At 47.1% G+C, this 21,017-nt stretch overlaps 2 protein-coding genes across 3 annotated transcripts; both read right to left on the bottom strand.

The window, feature by feature from the left end:
- Window positions 1–2,476: 2,476 nt before the first annotated feature.
- Window positions 2,477–7,447, bottom strand: GJA4 (gap junction protein alpha 4). Of its 2 annotated transcripts, XM_051987641.1 has the most exons (3): window positions 7,146–7,447; window positions 5,498–5,686; window positions 2,477–4,361 (listed from the first exon to the last, which is right to left on the bottom strand). In XM_051987641.1, exon 3 carries the CDS (start codon window positions 4,342–4,344, stop codon window positions 3,298–3,300), a length of 1,047 nt encoding a protein of 348 aa, XP_051843601.1. In that variant the 5' UTR covers window positions 4,345–4,361; window positions 5,498–5,686; window positions 7,146–7,447; the 3' UTR covers window positions 2,477–3,297. The 2 variants fall into 2 exon arrangements, with proteins under 2 accessions (XP_051843601.1, XP_051843600.1); XM_051987640.1 differs by lacking the exon at window positions 7,146–7,447 and having other exon boundaries at window positions 5,498–5,868.
- An 8,750-nt stretch (window positions 7,448–16,197) lies between these two features.
- Window positions 16,198–20,797, bottom strand: GJB3 (gap junction protein beta 3). The gene is made up of 2 exons (XM_051987639.1): window positions 20,730–20,797; window positions 16,198–18,025 (listed from the first exon to the last, which is right to left on the bottom strand). Exon 2 carries the CDS (start codon window positions 17,992–17,994, stop codon window positions 17,176–17,178), a length of 819 nt encoding a protein of 272 aa, XP_051843599.1. The 5' UTR covers window positions 17,995–18,025; window positions 20,730–20,797; the 3' UTR covers window positions 16,198–17,175.
- Window positions 20,798–21,017: the final 220 nt, after the last annotated feature.

The raw sequence follows: 21,017 nt of genomic DNA, 5'->3' as shown, positions 1-21,017 counted from the left end.
TTGCTATCATTTCTCATTACTATTATTTTCTTTTTTACTTATCCATAGGGTGATAAATTTTTAAGTAACTTTTAAGATCATTTCAAGGGTTATTTAACCTGGGGTGTATAAACCTTTTTTTTTTAATTATAGCTTTTTATTTTCAAAATATATACAAAGATAGTTTTCAATATTCACCCTTGCAAAATCTTGTGTTCCAAATTTTTCTACCTCTTCTCCCTCCCACTTATTCCTTTTCTAGACAGCAAATAATCCAATACATGTTAAACATATACAATTCTTCTATACATGTTTCTTCATTTATCATGCTGCACAAGAAAAATCAAATCAAAAAGGAAAAAAATGAGAAAAGAAAAAAAAGCAAGCAAACAACAATAAAAAAGGTGAAAATATTATGTTGTGATCCACATTCAGTCCCCATAGTGCTCTTTCTGGATGCAGATGGCTCTTTCCATCACAAGTCTATTGGAATTGCCCTGAATCACCGCATTGTTGAAAAGAGCCATGTCCTTCAGAGTGGATCATCACAAAATTTTATAATTGCTGTGTACAACATTTTCTTGATTCTACTCACTTCACTTAGCATCAGTTCATGTAAGTCTCTGTAGGCCATTCTGAAATCATTCTGCTGATCATTTCTTATAGAACATTAATAGTCCATAACACTGTTTCAAAATATGTTGATAACTTTTTTCCTTTGTAATCCTATATATTTTAATTTATACATTTTAAAATATTATTCGGAGAAGGGGACCTGGGATGTCACCAGCCTGCCAAAGGGGTCAATAACATAAAAATGTCAAGCCCTATTGTAGGCACTTGGAAGCTTCTAAAGGGTGGTTTTTGTTTTTGTTTTTAGCAGGAGAGGGACATAGTCAGGAATACAATAAGTTAGCAACTTTGACAGTGAGGGAGTGTGGTGGGGGAGAGTCTATTTGTCCAGTGTTCCTGGAGATGATGTGTTGCCATCACTGGGATGTATGTGTGCAAGGCCTGAGATGGATACATCTGGGGGTTAACATGATTTTTGGGAAGCCTTTGATGACAGAACTTGGTGATTTGGGATCAGGGAAGGAAACCAATTTTTACTGGAAAACCACTGAATGAGTGTTGTAGGCAATAGTGGGAAATCCCCCCATGGGATTCTCCCTAAGAATTTCGGTGACAGCTTTGCAGTTAGGCAATCTAGTCCCTAAAGTGGAGGTTTCAGGGAGAAGGCTGCTTATTGGGAAAGCTGTGTTATTCTCTAAAATCAGATTTTATAGCTAGGACCCAGGAAGCAGTTCAACTCTTTTGGATTCATTCTTTGTTTCCAGGAAGACCAGGGCTCTAAAATCTCCCCTTTCCTCCATACTGGCTATATGATCCCAAGCAAGTCACTTATCTAGACATTGGGTCAGTGATCTAATTCTCTGCTGAGAATGTGCTGACACACATTGGTAAAGGGAGTTTTCTTGTCAGACTTCCTTATATAATGGAAAACAAAGCTTCAGTCTTTAATCCCATACTTTTAAGATTTCTTTTGAAAAACCACTGTTTCATTTGAGATAAATGGAAGGTAAATGTCCAGGTTTGGCTTAAATAAGGGCAGCAATGGTCTCTTCTCCTCCACTCCCCTCCCCAGTCCTATAGTCCTGGAGTATGGTGGATTCAAGGACCAGAAAGTCTCAAAAGGGGTCAGGGGTGGTACAGACCTGAGGGAGCTTCCCTTCCTCTGTGTCTGTGTATCTGCATTTGTTTACCTTTCACAGGTGAATTTGGAGAAGGGATAAGTTGGAGAAGGAGAGAACTATTGGTGGACAGCTGAGAGATAGTCAAGGTTCTGAGCTAAAGTGGCAATCATGACAGCCAAGAGGTGATTAAGAGGCAGAGATAATTCAAAGAATGTTTTGTTTCAATTTAGAGGCCTTGGGCTCAAAATCTGATGGCTTAGTTAGCCCCTGGAGGAACATAGGGCAGGTCACTCAACTTCCTCCTCTGTAAATGGGGGGCTTTAAGGTTCATTCCTTGCAATTTTATATCTATAATCCTATGACAAAAATGGATGGAGAGTACATCAATAGGATGTGGTAACTGGGTGTGGGGTGTGGAATGGGGATGGAGAGAATTAAGGGCAGGATTAAAAAAACATTTAAAAAGTAGTTTATAGGAGTAGAAGAGCTCAGATTTGAGCAGATGAAGGCTTTGTGTCAGTGGGACATCTAGGTAGACTCAATCTAGAAATGAGAAAAGTTGTCTATAGAGATAGATTTGGGAATCATCTGAAAACAAAGGGTTGAGGCCATAGAAATGGATGAAATCATCAAAGAGAAAAAAGAGTATTGGGACAAAGCCTTGAGGGAGGTAACCTTACCCCTAGGGTTACCAGGTGTAAAGAGGAAGAATGTACTCCTCTCTCTATCTGCTCCCCACCTCACCTCCCCATATCCCCTCCTTTCTTCCAACATTAATAAAATGAGGTCACACAGGCTGTCACTCATATTCAAGTCCCATTTATTTTAGAAGAACAAAAAACTGAACATTAGGGGGGGAAAGCTCCCAACCCCACTTTTTCCAGCCCTGGTTTAGCTCCTTTTCTCCAGGGTGGAGTGAAGACACAGATAAAGGAGTCACAGTTTTTGACTAAGGCTCAGTGGCTCCAATATATATACTGGGTGAGGGGGCTCCCTTTTGGGCCAATATAGCATAATATAAACCAACCTTTCTTTCTCCAGAGATATTTTTAAACCTGAGTCCAGGGTGGACCCTGGATGATGGAACACATCTACCAAGGCTTTGAGAGAGGAATATGACTTGGGAGTCCTGCTCCCTTGGACTTTTACATCAAAAACCTTCAATCCTAAAAGGACAAGATCCTCCCCCTTCCCTTTACCCCTATGACAGTAGGGGATAAATGTGGGTCCCTTTTTCTGTGCAGTTATCACCCCCAGAACCTCCAGCGAGAGAGGGGTGAGTTGGAGAGAAAGATACGATCTGGGAATTCTGACCCATTCATCAGGTACCCACAACTGGGTCTACATAGGCCTTTCCAGGACAGGAAATGCTTCTCTTGGTCCCAGAATAGTCAATGAGCCCCGATCTGAGCTCTCTTACTGCTCTGCTAAAGGACCCTGGGAAGCTCAGAGGTCCCGGAGCAGCCGGGCTCTGCAGTCCACAGCCCTCAGGTTCCGGGCTACCTCCCTCCTTTCCCTCACATCTGGTTTGGAGGGGAGACACCTTCAAGAAAAGAGGCGGAGAGAAATCTCCTCCCCACTGCTCCCAGAGTTTTGCTTACAGGTTCTGTAAGGCTTGGGCCCCCTACACATACTGTTTCTTGGAGGCTGAGCTGCTGGGGCGGCTGGGGGGGTCGTCCCCGCTCTGGTGGGGCTGGGCCAGGTAGGGGCCCTCAGAGTGCCCAGGGAGCATGTCCTGCTTTTGCGGGGCCAGGCTCTCCTCGGCATTCAGGTTGGCCCAGTTCTGCTCACTGGACAGCTTGTTGTAGGAGGGGCAGGGAGGTGACGTGGGCGTCTCGCTCATGGGGAGGTAGAAGAACATCCCCTCTGAGTAGGGGTCCCCAGAATTGCCAGCCCCGTTGCCCAGGACCGCGGGGTAGGTCCCTGTCCGGCCCCTGACCTGCGAGGCCCTCAGCTTCTGCCACATGCAGCGGAAGCTGAGATGGACCAGCTCCATCAGGTTGAGCACCAGGGAGATCAGCCCCACGACCATCATGAAGATGATGAAGATGGTCTTTTCTGTGGGGCGGGACACGAAGCAGTCCACCAGGTGCGGGCAGGGCAGGCGCTGGCACACGTACACGGGGGCCATCATCCAGCCGTAGAGCCGCCACTGCCCGTAGAGGAAGCCCGCCTCCAGCAAGCTCTTGCAGACCACGCTGGCCACATAGGTGCCCATCAGCGCGCCCTGGATGCGCAGGTGCCCGTCTTCGGAGACGGGGATCTTGGCTATCTGGTGCTCCACGGTGGCCAGCGCCTGCTCCACGCGGGGGTCCTTGGTCTGCAGCGTGCCCAGCTCGCTCTTCTTCTGCCGCAGCTGCTCCTCCCTCCGCGACAGGTAGATGACGTGGCCCAGGTAGACCAGGGTGGGCGTGCTGACGAAGAGGAACTGCAGGACCCAGAAGCGGATGTGGGAGATGGGGAAGGCCTGATCGTAGCAGACGTTGGTGCAGCCGGGCTGGGCCGTGTTACACTCAAAGTCCGACTGCTCGTCCCCCCAGACGGACTCCCCGGCGAGCCCCAGAATCAGGATCCTGAAGATAAACAGCACCGACAGCCAGATCTTGCCGATCACCGTCGAGTGCTCCTGGACCTGGTCTAGCAGTTTCTCGAGAAAGCCCCAGTCACCCATTGTTTCACAGCTTTTCTCTGTGAGAAGAAACAGAGAGTTGGAGAAAGAATGAGGACACAGGGGAAAGACTCTCAGGTACACTTATAACCCCCAATTCTACCTCCCAGAGGTAACGGGAGGAAGCCGTGTGAGCAGGGCTCAGCTGCACCTGGGATGGGGCTTGGAGGATAAAAGCACTTCTCCTCCAGATGCTGCCCACTCACCGCAGCTGGGCTGGGAGTGAGCCCCCTTTACAGCCCTTTAACCTTCCTGGGACAGAGAGGTTTGTGTGTGGGAAGAGATGGAGAAGCCCCCTCATCAGGGAGGGCCGTGCCAGCCAGCTAGGAGCAGTGGGGATAAGGGCTCCTTACCCACCGAAGGGAAACAGGGCTGAAACTAAATGACCAATGAACCGGTGACTTTCCTTTTGCACAAGGTAGCTCTTTCTTAGCTCCTTTACTCAGGGATTCTCCACAACCACTCAACCACCCTGGGGAAGCTCATTCCTGAGCAGAGGGAGGGTCCAGGGGCTCGGGTCCCTCTACTTGCCCAGAGAAAGGCCCCGTGCTGGTGGGGTCCACCTTTCCAGAACCTCTCTGTGTCAGCTCAGCTTTGGTGCGCCGGGAAAACAAAGGGAATTTCCTCATCGGAATTCCCACCATTTGTAATGACTCTGACTTTGTTCTCTAGTTTGGGGGGGTGGGGGAACAGCATGTAGTCCAGTTTGCCTGAAAACTGAGTCTTCCCTCCTATCATGAAATCAGAGTTGAGAGTAAGGTATTCTGGGCTACAGATTGCCTCCCACGCGGGTGATGGAAGGGAGCGGTCCTAGGTCTGAGAACTCGACAGCTCGAAGCTGGACCCCAGGCTTTTGGAACTCTCATAGATTGGACACCCCTGAGCCGAGGCCTGGTCCTCTCCAAGAGAGCTCAGTTTTTCAGGTCTACTTTTGAGAGAGGGAGGGATCCCCAGGAGAAGCCGGAATCTCCTAACCCACAGGAGGACGTTATGGGGTCACTCCTGGCTGTCGTCCTCCTTGGAGAGGGCCAGGAACCCGGGGCTGTCACCTCGGCCGACGTCCATCCACTCCATGGCTTTCCCTCCCCAGGAGCAGCAGAGAGCAAGAGAGAGACCGAGGGCCCGAGAGCCGGCGGGGAAAGGGAGCGGCTCTTACCTCGAGGGTCGAGGGCCAGGTGAAGCGGAGGCCAAGGGATCCAGGTACCCTTAGGCAAGAAGTCTGCTCTCCGGCCTCCCCGCCCCGAGGCTCAGCTTGGGGCTGGCTGTGGCTGACCCGGGGAGCGCTGCCCCAGGCTCGCGGTGGCGGTCCCTGCCCCGCACCTGACTCCGCCGGGCTGGATGGAGGCTGTGGGAAAGGCAACGCAAGTGAGAAGTCCCGGGGGTGGTCCCCGCGGCCCCTGCAGGGAGTCCCAGCCCCAGCCCCGAAGCGGGCAGCTGTCCGCAGCTTAATAATAGCGGGGAAGGCGGGGAGAAGGAAGTGGGGGCGGGGGCCAGGGGCCGTGGGCTGAGCTTTTTTTTTTTTTTTTTTTTAAAGAGATAGGGGTGTGTGTGTGTGTGTGTGTGTGTGTGTGTGTGTGTGTGTGTGTGTGTGTGTGTGTGTGTGTTCTGATGGACGGGATCCATGGTGAGGGGGTGAGCACAGTGGGAGGGAAGGGGGAAAGGTTCCAGAGACACTTCTGGATCAGGGAAGTACCTCTGTCTCCGTCTAAAATCCCACTTTTGGAGCTTCATGCCCATGGCTAAAGTCAAACAAGCGTGCTCCTCTCCCGTTAGACTTGCTGATAGCCCTGGAGAAAACCCCAGAGGACCTGATCCTGAGCCCGGATCACCCTGTGCTTTGTAGGTGGCTTCCCTTGACAGTTTTAAAAGGGAGCTACACTGGGGAGTTTGGGGATCCCTAGGGGAGAGAATGCTGGATCTGTGATTACTGATCCTATAGAGAAATTCTTCCCATGAACGTGGTCATATATTCGTTTCCTAGATACAGAACCTGTAAAAAGCCACTCTTTCTTCCTTTCTTCCTTCTCCTTCAACTCTTCTTCCTCCTCCTCCACCTTTTTCTTCCTCTTCCTCTTCTCCCCCTCTCCCTCCTTTTTCTCCTCCTTCTCTTCCTTCTGCTTTTCTTCTTCCTCCTCTTCCCCTTCCCTCTCCTCTTCCCTTCCCTTCTTTTCCCTTCTCTCCTCTCTTCCCCTCCCCTTCCCTCTCCTCTTCCCTTCCCTTCTTTTCCCTTCTCTCCTCTCTTCCTCTCTCCTTTCTTTTTCTCTCTCCATTCCTTCCAAGGTGACAGAAGCTGAGGGTTATTGTGTCCTATCAAGAGCACTGAAAAAGCCCTGAGAAACTATGGAAACTGGAAGTGATGACGCCTTACCTAGGTCCCCTGACTCCCATCAGGATGTCCTTGGTAAAGGCAACATAGTTGTACATGAAAGAGCCAGGACACCTGGTCGGTCACTCAGTCAGCGTTAATTAAGTACCTACTACATGCCAAGTACTGTGTGAAGTCCTGGAGATTCGAAGAAAAGTGAGAGTTCCTCCTTTCAGGAAGCCTGGTCTAATCCTGGTTCTGCCACTCACTGGCTATGTCACTTTCCTTTCTCTGCCTCAGTTTCCCTATCTGTAAAGTAGGGGACTGGTCTAAGTGTCTCTAAGATTTCTCTCTCATAATGACCCTCAATTTAGTTCAACAAGCATTAATTAAGGCCCATGCCATATCTAAAACAAGAATGAAAGCAGCCGAGTCCTTTAGAGAGCATGCGTCTCAGGTAGGGAAGGCATAACACATAGCCAGATGAGTCAGTACAAACCCTTTTCGGAGGAGAGAGCATTACCAATCGGCAGGATCAGGAAGAGCTCCAGGAGCCATCTTGGAAGAGAAGACCTTCCCGAACTGAGACCTGAGGGAGGCAAGAAATTCAAAGAGATGGGGTGAGGAAGGATTGCATTCTAGGCCCTGAGATAGCCGAGTTCTGGTGGATTAAGCAGGCTTGGCTGGCTTGAGCACAGAGGGGTAAAATGCGAAAGTAAGATAGGAAATAGAAGTTGCCTCCAGATTGTGGAGGGCTTTAAATGCCAGCCTGAAGAGTTTCTATTTTTGGCTTAGAAGCAATAGGGAGCCTTGAAGCAGGGTGGGGAGCTAGGGGGATGAGAACTCTTCTCTGAACTTTGTGTAGGCCCAAGTGGAGGCACCTACTTCAGTGACCCCTGGGGGCCTGAGAAAAGGGACAGCTTGCAGCCTTTCCTCCTTCTCTTTGACCCTTTCCTCCTTGTCCCTCCCTGGGGGACTCCCAGAGAGCCAATGCGCTCTGCTTCTTACAAAGGGTGGATGAGGGGATGACGTTAGTCCTCATCCCGATGTACTCCTGGGGATGCTGCTGGGAGAGTAGCAATGGGAAAAGGCTGGGAAACCAGCTTGGGAGGTGGGCCCAGTGCCTGACAAAGCAGGAAATCACAGAATTTCCAAAGTCCTCATCTAGCCCAACTCCAGACCCAAATGACGTCCCACTCCAGCTCAACAAGCGCTTTCAAATGTATTTCTGGAATCCAGAATGCAATTTCTTCTCCAGAACCTTAGATCTAGGCACCTCAGAATTTGGAACTCAAAACTTAAAAAAAGTTGTTTTAATATGTAATTGGGGGAAATAAAATCTTATTTTAAATTTAAAAAGAGGAAGATACTTCAGAAAGTATCTGGCTCAACCCATCATTAGATGAAAACTGGAAAGATAAAGCATTTGCCCAATGTATCAAAGGTATGACCTGGGCCCTCTGATTTCAGAGCCAGTATTCTCCCCACTGTCACTACCACTCATCTAGCCTTGAAACCTCCAGTGAAGAGGATTCCCCCATCTCCTTTTGAGTAGTCCATGTAGCTTCCTAATCATTAGGAGGGTTTTCCTTACAAATCTGTCTCTCTGTTACTTCTATTTCTTCTCTATAACTGTCCCCCTGGAGCCGAACAGAATAAATCTGTGAAAACCTTGTCTTTTCTGTAAGTAGATGGCACAGTGAATAAAGTGCCAGTTCTGGGGCAGGAAGATTCATCTTCCTTAATTAAAATTTAGTCTCAGCAACTCTGAGGTACCACTACACACCTCTGAGATTGGCTAGGATGACAGGAAAAGATAATGCTGAATGTTGGAGGGGATGTGGGAAAACAGGGACACTGATGCATTGTTGGTGGAATTGTGAATACATCCAGCCATTCTGGAGAGCAATTTGGAACTATGCTCAAAAAGTTATCAAACTGTGCATACCCTTTGACCCAGCAGTGTTTCTACTGGCCTTATACCCCAAAAAGATCTTCAATAAAGGAAAGGGACCCACATGTGCAAAAATGGCAGCCCTCTTTGTAGTGGCAAGAAACTGGAAACTGAGTGGATTTTCATCAGCTGGAGAATGGCTGAATAAGTTATGGCATTATGGAATATTATTGTTCTGTAAGAAATGACCAGCGGGATAATTTCAGAGAGGCCTGGGGAGACTTACATGAACTGATGCTAAGTGAAATGAGCAGAACGGGGAGATCATTCTACACAGCAACATCAATATTATACAATGATCACTTCTGATGGACGTGGCTCTTTTCAACAATGAGATGATTGAGGCCAGTTCTAATGATCTTGTGAAGAGTTATTTATACCCAGACAGAGGACTGTGGGAACTGAGTGTGGATCACAACATAACACCCTCACTCTTTTTGGTGTTGTTCGCTTGCATTTTGTTTTCTTACTCATTTTCTTTCCTTTTTGATCTGATTTTTCTTGTGCAACAAGAGAATTATATAAATATGTTTACATATATTGGATTTAATATATATTTCAACATGTAAAAAAATAAAATAAAATTTAGCCTTAGACATTTAATAGCTGTGTGACTCTGGGCAAATGACTTGACCCTGATTACCTCAATTTCCTTATCTGTAAAATGAGCTAGAGAAGAAAATAACAAACCACTTCACTATTTCTCCAAGAAAACCTCAAAGGACGTCACCAGATACAACTGAAAAATGACTGAATTGAACGTCAAGTTGGGGAAGAAAGTGGGAATTGTCAGGGTTCCTGGGAGCTACACACAAATACATACATATATATATAGATAGATACAATATCTAGGGCAACATGGGGTCTATTTCATTGACTTCCAGATCCTTAGGCCTTCTCAAAAATCTTCCCCACAGTTACTTAGCATTTGCTAATCACCATTCATCCATGAAAAGAAACGAAGAAAAGGGACAGCTAGATGGTGCAGAAGATAGAGCACTGGCCCTGAAGTCAGGAGGACCTGAGTTCAAATCTGGCCTCAGACACTTAACACTTCCTAGCTGTGGGACCCTGGGCAAATCGCTTAATCCAAATTGCCTCAGCAAGAAAAAGAAAAGAAAGAAATGAAGAAAATTGCATACCTTGAATGAGGTGGTCTCTATTTGTAGAGATAAAGTATCCTCCTCATATGTGGTAACTCCCTCATTTTAACGATGGGGAAACTGAAGTCCAATGAGGTAAGTGATTTGGAAGGAACCATGTCACCACAGGCAGTGAACAAAGGGCTGGCAACATGGTAATAATTACAACGATAACAGTAACTAGCATTTATATAGTGTTTTAAAGTTTGCAAAGTGCTTTACAAATATTATCTCTTTTTATCAATGGAAAATACACTGGTTTGAGCCACAGAACCTGGATTCCTGACTTTTGGTTCTTTTTAACTAATCTCTGTGGACTCCATTTTTCTCATTGTCTAAGGAGGAGTTTATCCTGTTCAGTTCAGAGTACAAACTGAAATACATCTCTCCGTCTTATTTTTATCATCCATCCATCTATCTATCTATCTATCTATCTATCTATCTATCTATCTATCTATCATTATTGGTGAAGTTTTGAATGCTGTGGGTTACCTCAGCAGTATACTTTCCAGGGATGTCCACATTGATAATGAGATTTTCATACTCATCGCCAGAGCTAACACTGTGTTTGGGAGACTCCAAAGGAAAATGTGGGAGAGGAGAGGAATTAGACTGACTATCAAACTGAAGGTCTCCAGAGCCATTGTGGTATACATTGTTGTATACTGTGAAACCTGGACAGTATTACCAGCACCATGCCAGGAAACGGAATTGCTTCCATCTGAATTATCTTAGGAAGATTCTGAAGATCACCTGGCAGGATAGAATACCAGGCACTAACTGCCCAGCATTCCAATTCTATTGCAGAGAGCACAACTCTATTGGACTGGCCACATTGTTCAAATATCAAATGTACACTTTCCAAAAAGATTATTTTATGGAGAACTCACACAGGGCAAGTGCTTATAAGATGGTCAGAAAAAGTGATCCAAGGACACCCTCAAGGTCTCTCTTAAGAACTTCAGAATTGATTATATGATGGGGCACACATCTGCACAGAACTATGCCATATGCCGTGCCCTCATTAGAGAAGATGCTGTGCTTTATGAGCAAAGCAGAATTGAATTAGCTCAGAAGAAATGTGAGATGTGCAAAGTAGGAGAAGCTACCTCAAATGTTCATATGGACTATTTGTATCTGACCTGTGGTAGAGCATTCCACACTCATCTTGGTCTAATACCACAGCTGGACACACTGAAACTTGATTCTAACATAGTGATGTCATTTTGGTTCTTTTTGAAGAACAAAGGATAACTATCTATCTATCTATCTATCATCTATCCATCCTTTCATCATTTATCTATATTTGTGTGATTTTGATTATTGGTTTTTCTTGAACATACAATCTGGTAACAGAGATTTTGTTTTTAATAGAAGGGAGAGAAGCCAGATCTGAATAAAAAATAAAATTTAGTTAAAAATAAAAAAAGCAAATTGAGGGGATGGGTTGAGATCGCTTCTGAGAATCATTCTTTCCAGCTTTGTGTCTATGATACTAATTCTTATGACCTCCTCCCATCTTGTGACCCCTTCCCATTTTGCAGTTTATAGTTTCTGAAAAATTATCCATAAGCCAAATGTTTATAAACTATATCAATCAATCAATGAGGATTTATTAAATGCCTACCATGGACCAAACACTCTCCTAGGTGCTGCAGAAATAAAAAATGAAGCAATTCATATTTGCAAGGAGGTAACATTCTAATGGGGAGAAAAATGTCTATGAAAATACATACCTATATATGTGTGTGTGTATATAGCATAAAATAAATAAACATAAGTATATATGAAATAGTTAAGTGAAAGGTAGTTTGGAAGAGAGTACACTAGTAGTTGTAGGGGGAATTAAAAAAAAAACTTCAGGCAGGTGATGATGCTTGAGCAGAATCTTATGAATCAGTCAATCAATGAATATTAAGCATCTGCTATGTGCCAGGCACTGTGTACTAAATGCTAGGGATACAAAAGGAGAGGAAAGAGCGTTCCTTCCTCAAGGAGTTAACAATTTAAGGGGAATATTAAAGGAAGTTAGGTATTCTGCAGCAGAGAGATAGGGGAAGCATTTTCCAGGCATGGGGGTAATGCAAAGGTGTGGTGTGGAGATGGGAGATGATGGAGCGTTGTGTTTGAGAAAAGTGAATAGGTTATTTTGGCTAGATTGAAAGGAGAGCAAAATCTAATGAGGCTGGAAAGTCTGGGCCTGGTTGTGTAGGGTTTGTGTTTGATTATAAAGGTACAAAAGGAGCCACTGGAGTTGATTGAATAGGAAAGTCATAGAGCTAGGTGTGTACGGAAATTTAATTTGGCAGCAGTTAGAACACACGGGAGTGGGGAGAGACTGGAGGCTGGAAGTTCCATTAGGGAGTGGCTTCTAATCATCCACGTGAGAAGTAATGAGGGTTTCTGAGTGAAGTGAAAGTGGGGTGGGATGCACTGTGAGGGCAGACACAGCAAGATCCGGTACCCACATGAGTTTGTGTGGTGAGCAAGAGGAGTCCAAGTAGTGGTGAAGTTACAATTCAGTGCTGAGTGGTTAGATTAGAAGGGTGGGAGTGCCCTTGGGGACCTGGGAGGAGGGGAGAGTTTGGGAAGGGGAAAATAAGGGCAGCAGAATCCTAGCTGTGTCTGTATCTGACAGACTCCGGTGCTAGGAATCAGGACACCTGAGTTCTTTTTTCCTGGCTGACGTCCTGTTTAATTCCCAAGCAATCCCCTTCATTTTTCTGGATCTTACTTTTCTTGCTGTGTACCATGAAGAGGCTCAACTAAAGCCATTCCATATTTCTCTAGCCTATGAGTCTGTTGTAGAGCAAATCATTAAAAAAAATAATAATAACAGCTGATAATGACTTAGGCTGCAGAGTTTGCAAGGGGTTCTACATATGCAATCTTATTTGAGCCTAACACTAGCCATGTTGAAGAGATGGTACTAATGTTGTCTCCATTTTACAGATGGGAGAGCTGAGGGACAGAGGCAATCAGTGACTTTTCTTGACTATATATCTCGCAATTGTTGAAGGTAGAAGTTTTTTTCCCAGGTAGGGGAGGGAGTAGGGAAAGAAGGAGGAAACTTGCAACAAAAGGTTATGCAAGGGTAAATGTTGGAAAAATTACCCATGCCTATGCTTTGTAAATAAAAAGCTTTTATAAAAAATTTAAAAAAAAAAGACTAAGTTGCAGAGAAGGCACTGATCTGTATTGGGAGAAGGAGTTTGATTGGTGCAAGTGTATATATCAATGAAAGAGTTGGTCTCCCCAAAAGCGTCAGATTGTGTACTGGGTGCTGGAGCACAAAGACAGAAATCGGAAGCTTACACCATCTCTGCCTCCTGGCTGCCTTCAAGCCCCAGCCCACATCTCACTTTCTACAGGAAGCCTTTCCCAATCTTTATTAATTGTAATACCTACCTTTTGTTTCTTTTGTGAAAGCAAAGTAGGCCATCTTTATCTCAGTTCTCACTAACCTTTAATTACTGAATGGGTGTTGTTCCAGACAAACTGAGACCTTAGCATAAAAAGGCCAAGGTTTCCCACTGCAGTCGTTTTGACTTATGTATTGCCACTGGGCTCCAATGATTCTGGAGGAGAGAGTGGGGCTGGTGACTTTGCACAGCTCTTCGTCACTTCAGTCAGTTCAGTGCAAGTTAAGACAACCCCCTTCTGGTGCCATTGGATCTCTTTGAGAATGAAGGAGGAACAGCAATTTCCTATTTAACCAGTTTGTACATAGTTGTTTGCATGACTCCTCCATTAGACTGTGAGCTCCTGAGGTTGGGGAGGGGTCCTCTTGTTTTTCTTTGTACTCCATCCCCTTTCCCATAGTAGATGCTTAATAAACAGTTCTTGAGTGACTGGGACCTGAACTGTTTCAGTAGCAAGGTGATTCCTTGAACTGGATCTGAGGAGGCTTTCCTCTCATTGTACGTCAGCACATTCTGATCTCAGAAGGATCCTGGGATAAACCCACTTCTTGCCTCCAGAACACAGCCCTCCCTCCCTCTCTTTAGGGCATCCTGCCTTAGTACTCGGGCTTTAGGTTCCTGAAAGAAAAAGCTGGAGGCTTGAGCTTGATTCTCACAGTTAAGGGGGAGGATCAACTTTTTCTAAGAGAGAGAGGGATGGATAGAGACTGTGTGAGTCAGTGAGTGAGTGAGAAGGTCTGTGCATGACAGAGTGTGTGAGTCAGCGTGGTGAGGGGATGTGAATATGAGCCTAATCTAGGGGTAGGAGAGGGACTGCACGCATCCATGAATAAAACCATGCAAGAATGCTTGAGTCGTCATCGTCTGAGAGAAGGGTGTGATTGTTTATACGCTTGAAAGAGACACTCATTGGACTTACCTGTGCATGACTGGCTGTGTGCTTAACAGGGAGAGGCAATGGAAAAGGGAAAATGTGAGACTTTGAGATTTGGGATAAGTGATTTTGTGCTAGTTGGATTCCCTGTTGTGAGAGGTAGTATGGTGTAGCGGTTAGAGAACTGGCCCGAGGAGCACAGAGACCTGGATTTAAGTCAGTACTCTGATACATACTAGCTATGTGGCTCTTAGCCTCTCAGAGCGCTTGGTGGCACTCTGTAAGTTGCATAGAAGGGGATGACTCACATTCATATAGGGAATTCCATTATCTAGGGGATCCCTAAATCAATGACCTTATCCTGCTTGCATCAGTACATAGAAATATCCCCTACCCTAAGTTCCTCAGAGACTAGCTAGTCCAATTGAGGCTTTATTGAGAGGTACAAATTCAAAGAATAAGGAGTAAGGAATATACCCGGATCACACTTGGAGTAGAGATCCATTCTGGATGCCACACTTTATAATTTGTGACTCTAAGAAGTGTATGGCAACAAGCGTGGTGAAGGATCCTGAGGTATATGATGAATATGAAGGAGCTGAAAATGTTTAGCCTGGAGAAAAGAAGGCTCAGGAAGGACATGAGAACTGCCTTCAAGTAGAAGAGAGATCGGGCTTGTTTTCATTGGTCACTGAGGACAGATCCAGATCAATGGGTGGAAGTTGCAAAGAGGCAAATTTAGGGCTGCCTTGTTACATAGTTGGTTCCCCCTCATTGGACCTCTCAGTGAAAGGAGTGGATATTAGACACTTGTTGGGCAATTTTAAAGAGCTGCCCTTCTCAGTTGTCATTTGGAACTATGGATGCTGAAGTCCTTTCTAGCTTTAGAATTATGTGATTCTATGAAACCGAGAACCAGAGAGTTCAGGAATTTTCTTAGTAACACAGACAGAGTAAGGTCATGATGTGAAATCATGACTTCTTTTCCAAATCCAGTGCTTATTCAACAATAATTCATATTCATATCTATATCCATACCCATCATCCATCTATCATCTTATCTATCTCTGATGAAAATCGGTTTCCTCATCTGTTCAATGAGATATTAGCCTAGAAGATTTCTAAGGATCTTCTAACTCTCATTTTCTCTCTCTTACCCTCCCTCCCTCCACCCACCAAGTCTTTGAGATTCAGTGGCAGTTATTTAACTAAATGAGCTGTGTATGTGAGTGTCTCCGACTGTGATTGTGTACGTAGCGGTGGGGCTGTTGGTTTGTGTCTTTGAGTGAGTCAGTGGGCTTAAGTAGACATAGGAAGTAAAGTTGTCAGGATGAGTGTGTCTACTTTTGCATGACAAATTCTCCCACTTGTATGCTGTGAATATATTCGGAAGCTTATAGACTGGAAATTTGGCCATGGTGCCCTCTCCTGGACAACTAAGAGAATCAGGATCTGTAACTGGCTTATTTTCTTTCCCCTATCCTTGCAGCCCTCATTCCCACAGGCGGACAGACTTTATTCCTTTATCTTCCAACCCTGCAATGTCCCAGGAAGGCAGCTATAGATGGCACAGTGGATGAATAGACTGGAGTTAGGAAGATATGAGTTCAAGTACAATCTCAAATACTTAACATGTTGAGCAAGTTATTTCAACCTTGCCTCAGTTCTTTCATTTGTATAATGGAGATAATAATAGTGCGTGCCTCCCAGGATTATTGTGAGGATAAAATGAGATGATACTACTTGTAAAGAGCTTAAAACACTGTATAAATGCTAGCTATGTCAAATGAGATAATGTATTGCAATCTCTTTGAAAACCTTAAGGTATTATATAAATGTCAGCTATTATTATTATAGCCCCATTCTCATAACCAGCACTCCCTCTTCTCTTTGTACCATTTTCACATTTTCATGTTCCCTAATCCTTTCAAATGTTATTCTCATAATAATAACATGTTTTCATCTCTATATCTCCTTTTCTCAAATCCCCAATTCTTCATTCCCACTGTCTCTGTCCCCTTCAATCATATCTGCTCATCCACATCCTCATCCCCTCATCTCTTACCCTTGTGCCCCATTCCCACATTCTCATTCCTTCTCTTCAGAATTTCCAAGGTCTCCCTGCCTGGGAGGATTGGAGGAGCCCAGTGACCTCATGATTATAGAAAAGAAAAAGAAACCATACTATTTTATTCAATATCAAGAGGGGATCATATCCTTCTTTCCATTCTCACCTATTGATGTCCAGAACGATTCAGGCCTTCAACCTTGGTTCAAGGTGGATGGAGGGGCGATTCAGTTCCTTAAACCAGCATTCCTGGTGAGTCTGGCCCCAAGCTTCAGAATGGGGACTCCATTGTTGGGCCTGGGAATAAAACCCTCAATGGCCCTGCATTTAGAGGGTTCTTCTGGAGGTTGGGGGCAAGAGAAAGGAAGCTTGTCTCTCCAGCATAGAGAGAGGGAGTCCTCCCAAGTGGAAGGGTAAAGTGAACCAGACTGGATTTGGAGGGAGCAGCTAGCTATAGCCTAAGCCCCTGGATACTAGCATCATGTCCTTCCTGGATCCTCTTTGTTCTGGTTGCCTAAATCTTTATGGCCTGCCGACAGTACCTGCAACCCACTCCGTGGTCTGATCTACTGGTCCTGTGATCTCCGCTTTGGAAAAAGAGCGGGTCTTTGCAAACCTCTCTTGCTGGCCCCTTGGAGGGAGCAACAGGACTGACCACTAGGCCCCCTGAGCACGACCTACAGGATTGAGCCGGTACGGAGAGTAGAGGATTATTCAGATCTGGTTCAGTCCCCTCTCCAGGCCCCACTTGTAGAGTACGGGGTTAGAGACGCAAGTGGGTAAAGCTGTAGATACAGTAACCATTCTCCTTCCTCTAGGCCTTCTCTGCCCACACTGATCTTTCCTGAGGTCTCCAGAATAGGGCTAGCTCTCTAAGAAGGTCCATTTCCCAGGGTCCTCCCCTCTGTGAATGTCCCCAAGCCACTCCTCCACCTCATTCTCTCTAGCTGCCTTTCCCAGCCCCTGGGGCCCGAGAAATCAGAGGCAGGGGGATTTAGAAATGGGTTCCCTTGCCCTGCTCCGCCTAGCCCAGGCGGCCCCGGGCTGCTCGCCTTGCTCCGTGCCCAGGTCAGATGAGAGTCAGGTTGGGGGCGGATGCCCGAAGCGCTTCGGCCCCCTTGCCCAAGTTCGCGCCCTCCTCGCCGCCATGGGCCGGCAGCAGGTGGTGGCAGCGGCAGGTGGACGCCCTGCTGGAGGAGGGGGAGTGCAGAGCAGCTCCCTTGCGCTTGACTCCGCGCAGGCTTCGGGATATCCTCTGGGAGATGAGGTAGACGATCTCACAGATGGTGAGGACGATGCAGATGGCCGAGGCACCCACCATGAAGAAGGTGAAGACCTTTTTCTCCGTGGGCCTGGCGATGTAGCAATCCACCGTGTTGGGGCAGGGGCTCACCGCGCACTGCACCAGGCGGGGGAAGGAGAAGCCGTACCACAGCGTGTGCAGGATGTAGAGGAAGACGATCTCCACGACGAACTTGAAAAAGAGGCTCAGCAGGTAGGTCCACCAGAGCCCGCCGTGCTTCTTGCCTGTGTCGTCGTAGAGCCGGGCGCACTTGTCCCCGTGCTTCAGGCGGTGTCTGCGCTCGCGCTCCTCCCGGTAGGCCACGTGCATGATGACCAGCAGCGAGGGGCAGGTGACGAAGATGAGCTGCAGGGCCCACAGCCGGATGTTGGAGATGGGGAAGAAGTGGTCGTAGCAGACGTTGCTGCAGCCCGGCTGGCGCGTGTTGCAGTCGAAGTCCTTTTGCTCGTCCCCCCAGACCCGCTCGGCTGCCACCACGTACACCAGCACGCGGAAGACGAAGACCACCGAGAGCCAGATCCGGCTGAAAGCCGTCGAGTACTTGTTGACTCCGCTCAGGAGCGACTGCAGAGTCTTCCAGTCCATGGCTCATGGGTTGTGGGGGCGCTAGGCCCACCTGGGAGAGTCAAGAAAAGCGAAGCTCAAGGTGGGCTTGGACTGCGGGGAAGGGGGAACTTGCTTTGGCCCAGGCCGTGAGCTTGGAGGGCTTTGGATCTCTGAAGGATCACCCTCGGTTCCCCCCAAAGAAAGCTTTCATTCCTTCCCCCTGGCTGGGAGCTGGGGGATGATAGGGACAGAGACTCCAGTCCAAGGACGGTTGTGTCTGGACAAGTGGACGCCTTGTTGTCCCTCCCAGCCATGTGCAAGTGCTGCCTAGAAGTCCCCGAACTGTGCATGTGTCTCTGGGTGTATGCTTGTGGAGCTGCTTGCGCCTGAGGACGGGTGCTTGGCAGAGTTCAGAGCTTCAGGACATCCTGAAGCCGCTTTTCCTGAAAAGGTGTCTTGTATGTGGGGGTGGGTGGTTGGGTGCCTAGAGAGTAGTGAGCTTGGCTGTGCACTGTGTAATGTATGAGGTGCCTCGTGGGCCGTGGGTGGGAGGGCGCCAGGTGAGGGTGGGGGGCAAATGGGTCACATGGAGTGTGGGGTGTGAAGGGCGAGGGGGGTGGGGGATGGCACCAGCCGGTGAAACTGTACAGGCAGGGAAAAGCATGCTGGATTTGGAGTTAGAAGCCCGAGGTTTTAATTCTAGCTCCGTCCAATTTTGGGCAAGAAGTGCTCGTAATGGACCTCATCTGTAAAATGAGAGCACTGGACACCATGGCCTCTAAGATCACTTCCAGCTCGAGATCTGTGATCCTTGAGTCCTTTGGTAGCGATATCCTGAGGAAGACTTCCTAGGGAAACTAATTTCTCTTGAGGATTTTTTATTTGAAAACCTCTTCTCACCTCCTAGGAGCAGGAGGGACTGAGATAGTCTCCTTTTCCCCTGAAACATGAACCAAAGTTGCTTCGGACCCTCGTCTATCTATTTCTCATCTCTTTAGCCAACTTTGCACTAACCTCCACACCCCCTTCCTCCTACCCCTCTGCCCTTGGGTATATGTTCTTTGGCCACATGGTTCTCAAGATTCATTTCCTGCCCATGGTCCTGTAGAGCACAAGCTGTGAGACACTCCTGAGATTTAACTGTGGGATGAGAACTCTGAGCAGGCACCTCTGCAGAATATGGCACAAGGGTGTCTTTGGCATCAGAGAACCTAATCCAGTGGGGGCTCTGGCACTTATGCCCTTCACCTTTCTGGGGCTCAGTTTCTGTTTTTGCGAAATGAAAAAGTTGGACCTTTTGTACACCTGAAATCTCTTTTCCTACTCTATCTATGATCCTAGAGAGAAGAATATTCATTAGCACTTCCCATCATTCTACCAGCAGTGTACCTCGAAAGGAGGTCTGTAAGGAGAAGGATGGGTCAGTGGAGGGGGGGGTCACAATATGATCCCCAGTTCTGCATGAACTTAAGTAACTCATTGAACTCTAAGGTGAATGGAGCTGGTTCTAGACCTATTTTGATTGTATATTTATATTTCAAGCTCTCATTCCTTGTTGGTCTTGTTTGGTTCCAAGAGGCTTGTCCTGAAAAGGGGGGGGGATTGCTTCTCAGTGGCCCCTGACACCTTCCTGATTTCTAGACCCCACCCTTACCACCAATTCCCTTTAAAACCCCCAACACTGAATCACTAAGAGGACATATTCATGGGGAAGGAATGTCTTCACTGGATTGAGGGCGGAGAGCAGGCGGGGCTTACCCTCCCTCAAGTTGAAGGCAGGAGGTTGGAGAGGGGAGGTGCGGAGTAAGGTTACAAACCCTACCAAGGACTGGAGGAGCAGGTTCTGGGCTCCTGACTCCCTGACTTGAGCTGTCATGGACAGGGGTAGTGGGTGGGTGGTACGGAAGGCACTGGGTTTTGGCTAACATCTAGCAGGGCTCCTCAAACTTTTAAAATAGGGGCCAATTCATTGTCCCTCAGACTGTTGGAGGGCCGGACTATAGTAAAAACAAAAACTTTGTTTTGTGGGCCTTTAAATAAAGAAACTTCATAGCCCTGGGTGAGGGGGATAATCATCCTCAGCTGCCGTATCTGGCCCGCGGGCCGTAGTTTGAGGACCCCTGAAAGGGAAGGGGCTATCTGATAGAACCACAAAAGTCCTAGCCTTATCTCTTCTGGACCCTAATTCAGTATGGGACAGGGCATTGAGCTCTGTGAGGACCTGAAGTTCAGCCTTAGCCCCAAGCATGGCAACTCTGGCTTATAGCACATCCCCTACCATCCACTTGAGAGTTGGTGCTTATATCCAAAGTTTTACTTTCTTCAAGGAAAGAAGAGCAGGAGCATGAATCTTATAACACTTCGCTGGGTTTGGGGGTTTCCCTTCCTCCTGCTTCCTTCTTACTTTTTCTGCTTCCTTCCTTGTGCTCGAGCCACTCCTCTCCTTCCCCCCAACCCCTGGACCCATCCCCATCTCATCCCTGTCCCCATCCCCTGCAGTTGGAGGCATGGAGACCTATTGGTTCCCAGAAGACATGGAAAGCAAACTGGTCCCTGACCCATCATCCTCTGAGTCCCTGAGGCTTCTGCTCCCACCTGCCCAGCAGAATAAGAGACCAGGATGTCCTCAGCCAGCCCTAGCCCAGAAACTATCTCTATCTCCTGCTCTGGCCAATTTTTTAAGAGTGGAAAAGAGGGACCAAGGACAGTGACCATGCCCAGTGGACTCCCCAGCAAATGACTCCAATCCCCTCTATCCCAGAGGTATCACTTACCCACCGGCTCCTCGTCTTCCAAACCCTGCAGGGAGGCAAGTGAGGAACAGACTTAGACAAGCTGTCCCCGCCCACTTTCCTCTCTCACCGAGCCTGCTTACACCCTCTTCCTCTGGGCGGGGTTGGTTTACCCTGCCCAATTGGGCAGGCATGTAATGGGCCAATGCAAGGTGGCAACAAGCTAATAGGTATGAAGGGATAACCCAGCTGGGACCCTCACATCTGTGGGTGCAGATGATGGAGAAGGAATTTTCAGTCTACAATCTAGGAGCGAATATGGATGGGGAG

The sequence above is a fragment of the Antechinus flavipes genome, chromosome 3, assembly GCF_016432865.1.
Source record: "Antechinus flavipes isolate AdamAnt ecotype Samford, QLD, Australia chromosome 3, AdamAnt_v2, whole genome shotgun sequence".
NCBI classification, from domain to species: Eukaryota; Metazoa; Chordata; class Mammalia; order Dasyuromorphia; family Dasyuridae; genus Antechinus; species Antechinus flavipes.
Note: the sequence above shows the minus strand (reverse complement) of the source record. Positions and strands in the feature narration are given on the sequence as shown.

Coding starts and splice junctions, on each gene's coding strand:
- GJA4 (XM_051987641.1), bottom strand. CDS start 4,344: ATGGGTGACTGGGGCTTTCTCGAGAAACTGCTAGACCAGGTCCAGGAG.
- GJB3 (XM_051987639.1), bottom strand. CDS start 17,994: ATGGACTGGAAGACTCTGCAGTCGCTCCTGAGCGGAGTCAACAAGTAC.